General features: G+C 50.6%; 2 protein-coding genes across 2 annotated transcripts in view; one reads left to right on the top strand and one right to left on the bottom strand.

The window, feature by feature from the left end:
- Positions 1–949: 949 nt before the first annotated feature.
- LOC138864408 (uncharacterized) lies at positions 950–1,477 on the bottom strand. The gene has a single exon (XM_070131511.1). The coding sequence runs from the start codon at positions 1,475–1,477 to the stop codon at positions 950–952; it is 528 nt and encodes a 175-aa protein (XP_069987612.1).
- Positions 1,478–1,551: 74 nt separating this feature from the next.
- The window catches only part of LOC138864407 (uncharacterized protein DKFZp434B061-like), a 3,751-nt gene continuing 1,364 nt past the window's right edge, over positions 1,552–3,938 (top strand). The window contains exons 1-2 of the mRNA XM_070131510.1: positions 1,552–1,586; positions 1,729–1,865. Coding sequence (XP_069987611.1) covers positions 1,552–1,586; positions 1,729–1,865 — 172 coding nt within the window. The remainder of the gene's footprint in view (positions 1,587–1,728; positions 1,866–3,938) is intronic.

The raw sequence follows: 3,938 nt of genomic DNA, 5'->3' as shown, positions 1-3,938 counted from the left end.
CTACTCTAGCGCCATCTTTTGGTCTATTAAATTGTTCGGAAAAAAAGAGAAGGTTTTACGAGACTTAAAAATACCGAATGACCCAGTGGCGGGGAAATGTTGGTGGTGGGGGGTTGGGGTTGGGGGGAGGGGGGTTGCTTGCTGTTTGTACTCGCGGCGAAGCGAAAGCATCAGGGTTTTTTTTTCTCTTTTTAGATTTTGTAGTTTTTATTGATTTATTCACCCTCTCGATCCTTCTGACACAGACATTCCTTTGCTTTTCTTAAATGAGCTTTTCGAGGCTGAAACGAGCTGGCTCATTCGCATAGGCCTACCTTCTGAAGGAGCGGTTTTACGAGTCCTTAAACACACGTGACTTTACCTTCGACGAAAATGACGCTGAACGTGACGCCGACAGGGAGAGAAAGGCCACGAAGGCAAGCCAGGCAGGGTCATCTTGAAGCACGGAAACCGGCTGCCTGTGTCCCGCCCTTCCCACGGTTGCGACCTACTACAGGAGTTGAACACCAGAGTGACGACACCTTTTCCTAGGCCCTGCCCCGGGGCCCTTTTGCTGCCAGCCCTTTAGTCTCGCGCAAAAAAAAGAAAAAAAAAAAAAAAAAAAAAAAAAAAAAAAAAAAGATAATAATAATAATAAAATAATAATAATAATCTCCATTCCCCCTTTTCTTAGTCCTACCGGCTAATACCACCATTTCCCAAAAGAGAAAAAAAACTATATAGAGAAAGAAAGAAGATGATAGAGCAAGAGGAATAAAAGGGGCCATATGCAGAGCAGGTAACAGACGAGCGGACAAATGAGACAAGTGGAGAGCCTCTTAGCCTTTCGCTCGTTACGTGGCGGCGGCCGACGACAGACTCCCTACATCATCGAGGTGCGAATGTTAATGAATCCTCCTCACCTACCTCCCTATCCCCACCTCCGTCCCTCCCCCACCCCCACCCCTCCCTAGCGCATGCCGGCAGGGTACGGACTATAACCAACAAGGCATAACAAGAGACACAGGCACACACACCTGCGGACTACCAAACTGGTGGAGGCCGTAACGTTTCCATTGGCGTGGAGAGAGGCCGGGGACGAGAAGGAAAAGGAACAGGGGGACGGGGGGGGGGTTCTGGCTGTTGGTGGGGACTGGGGAAAAGGGGACTGAGGATTTGCCCCGTGATGGGGACTGGGGAAAGGGAACTGGGGACTCGGGGTATAGGAGAAGGGGAACTGGGGATTCTTGGTTGTGATGGGGACTGGGGGAATGGTACTGGGGACTCGGGGTATAGGAGAAGGGGAATTGGGGATTCTTGGTTGTGATGGGGACGGGGGAAGTGGAACTGGGGACTCTGGATATAGGGGAATGGGGAACTGGGGTTCTTGGCTGTGTTGGGGACTGGGAACGGGAACTGGGGATTCTGGCTTGCGATAGTAACTGAGGAAAGGGAAATGGGGATTAGGGCGAGCGGTGGGGAACTCCACAAAATCCATCAAATATCTCCTTAAAATAAAAGAAACAACAATAGTCCACATGCTATCAGAACCCGCACGAAAAACGTTCTAGAATGCAGCGTCGAACGGAAGAAAATAATGAGCCACGGTGGCCCAGAACGCCAGCCAGCCAGCCTTCCACGCCCTTCCTCCCTCGAGCCGACTCCCTCGCGCCCTCGAGGCTAAGGAGGGAGGGAGGGAGGGAGGCAGGGAGACGCTTAGTAACAGGGCGTCCCCCTCGCCTTCCGCAGGGCCCTCCGGAGTTACGTCAAGGAGCCGCTGTCACCTCTCCCGAGTTACGTCAAGGAGGAGCTCTGCGTCACAACGACACGTTATGAGACGCATCCAACAGGAGTCACAGCAGCCCTCCAACCAGCGGCCGACGGCGGTAACAAACTCTTCCTTGTCTACATGTGCGTGTGTGTATGTGTGTGTGTGTGTGTGTGTGTGTATGAGGCAGCCAGGGAGGAGGTGTGCGGCGCTGTGTGTGCGTGTGTGTTTGCAGATTAATTGGCAAAGGCTGAATTATTGCTCTGCTGTCATCTTTCTCGCCTTCCGTCTGTCTGCTTCTCCGATCTTTGTATTTCTCTTTTCTTTCGCGGGTTCTCCCTTTTTTCTCTATTTCTCTTTTCTTTCTCTTTTTTTCTTGACAATGTTCCCTGTCTGCTTGTCTGTATTCTCTGTCCGTCTGTCTCTCTCTATCTCCCTCCTCTTCCTTTCCCTTTCCCTCCCTCCTTCTCTCTCTCCCTCTCCCTTTCCCTTTCCCTTTCCCTCTCCCCCTCTCTCTCCTCTCCTCTCCTTTCCTCTCTCTCTCTCTCCCTCTCTTGCCTCCACCATCCGTGTCAAACCGAGGCGATGCACCTCCACCGCCCATGCTAACGAAGCCCTGTGACATCCCCCCTACCCCCTCCCTTCGCTGATGGGGCAGAGGTGGGGGGAGGGGGGGGCATGCAGGAGCCGGCGAGAGGGAGGTGGGGGATTGGGATGTTGGATGGGTGGGGTGGGGCGAAGAGGGGGGGAAGGGAGGGGAAGGAGAAGGGAGGGGAAGGGGGAGGAGGTGAAGGAGAACGGGGTGGGGGTGGGGGGGAGGATGAGAAGGGTGAAGAAGGAAGAGGGGGAGCGAAGGAGGGGAAATGGGGGGCGAAGGAGGAGCAGGAGAAGGGGGTGAAGGAGGCGAAGGAGGAGCAGGAGAAGGGGGTGAAGGAGGCGAAGGAGCGAGGAGGGATCGAGAAGTCCTTCGTCCCAAAGGTTACGATGCGCAGGAGGACGCGGCGAAGGCGACGGCGGCGGAGGGTGGGGGTGGCGCCGTCAGCCCTTGCGTCGTCTGCGCCCCCGAGCGGCGTCTGCATATCAAGGGCGTTCGGGCCGCATAGCCAATCTGCCCCCACATACCCCCTCTTCCTTCCCTCCTCCCTCCCTCCCTCTCCGCCGTCTTATCTCGTTGTCTCTCTCTCTCTTCCTTCCCCGTATTTTTTTCCACCTTCTCTCCTCACTTTCCCTCGCTTCTCTCTACCTCTCTTTTCCCTCTCTCTTTCACCCCCCCTTCTCCCCCTTTTCCCCTACCTCCTCCCTCCCATTCCCCTCCCGCTTCCCCCACCTACTGTCTCCTTCCCCCTTCTTCTTACCTCCCCACCCCTCCTCCCTACCTTCCTCCCCATCTCCCCTTTCCCTACCTCTCCCTTCCTTCCCCTTCCCTGTTCCTCCCCCCTCTCTCTCTCTCCTCCTTCTCACCTTCTCTCCATCTCCACCTTCTCTCCTTCTCTTTTCTCCTTCTCTCCCTCTCTCCCCCTCTCCCTCTCTCTCTATCTTGATCTTACGGCATTTTCGCCTTCTGCATGTCTTCCCCCATTCGCTTGTCCTCGTTACTCTTCTCGTCTCTCTTTGATGCCTCCTCCTCCGCCCTTCGTCACCGCGGGTTCCTCCCAGCAGTAGTTTATATGTATTGTCTCTTTCGCAAAAAAACAGAAAGAAAAAAAGTGTATATATATTGTCTCTTTCGCAAAAGGAAAAAAAAGAAAGAAACGTGTATATATATATATATATATATATATATATATATATATATATATATATATATATATATATATATCTTTTTCGCAAAAAAGAAGAAGAGTGTATATATATTGTCTCTTTCGCAAAAAAAAGAAGAAAGATGTGTACATATACTGTACATTTCGCAAAAAAAAGAAGAAAGTGTATATATATTGTCTCTCGCTAAAAAAAAGAAAAAAATGTATATATATTGTTTCTTTCGCAAAAAAAAAAAAAAAAAGAATCGTGTTTATATACACTGACTCTTCATAAAACAACTTTCCGTAAAAAAAAAGAAAAGAAATTATGTTAATATATATTGTCTCTCGCCATACAATCCCGTTTATTAACCATCTCTTCCCCAAAACAATTAATCGTAATTACATGTCTATTTCGATATATATTTTTCACAGAAAAAAATCTTTTTATA

Source organism: Penaeus vannamei, chromosome 16 (assembly GCF_042767895.1).
Source record: "Penaeus vannamei isolate JL-2024 chromosome 16, ASM4276789v1, whole genome shotgun sequence".
NCBI classification, from domain to species: domain Eukaryota; kingdom Metazoa; phylum Arthropoda; class Malacostraca; order Decapoda; family Penaeidae; genus Penaeus; species Penaeus vannamei.
Note: the sequence above shows the minus strand (reverse complement) of the source record. Positions and strands in the feature narration are given on the sequence as shown.

Coding starts and splice junctions, on each gene's coding strand:
- LOC138864408 (XM_070131511.1), bottom strand. CDS start 1,477: ATGGATTTTGTGGAGTTCCCCACCGCTCGCCCTAATCCCCATTTCCCT.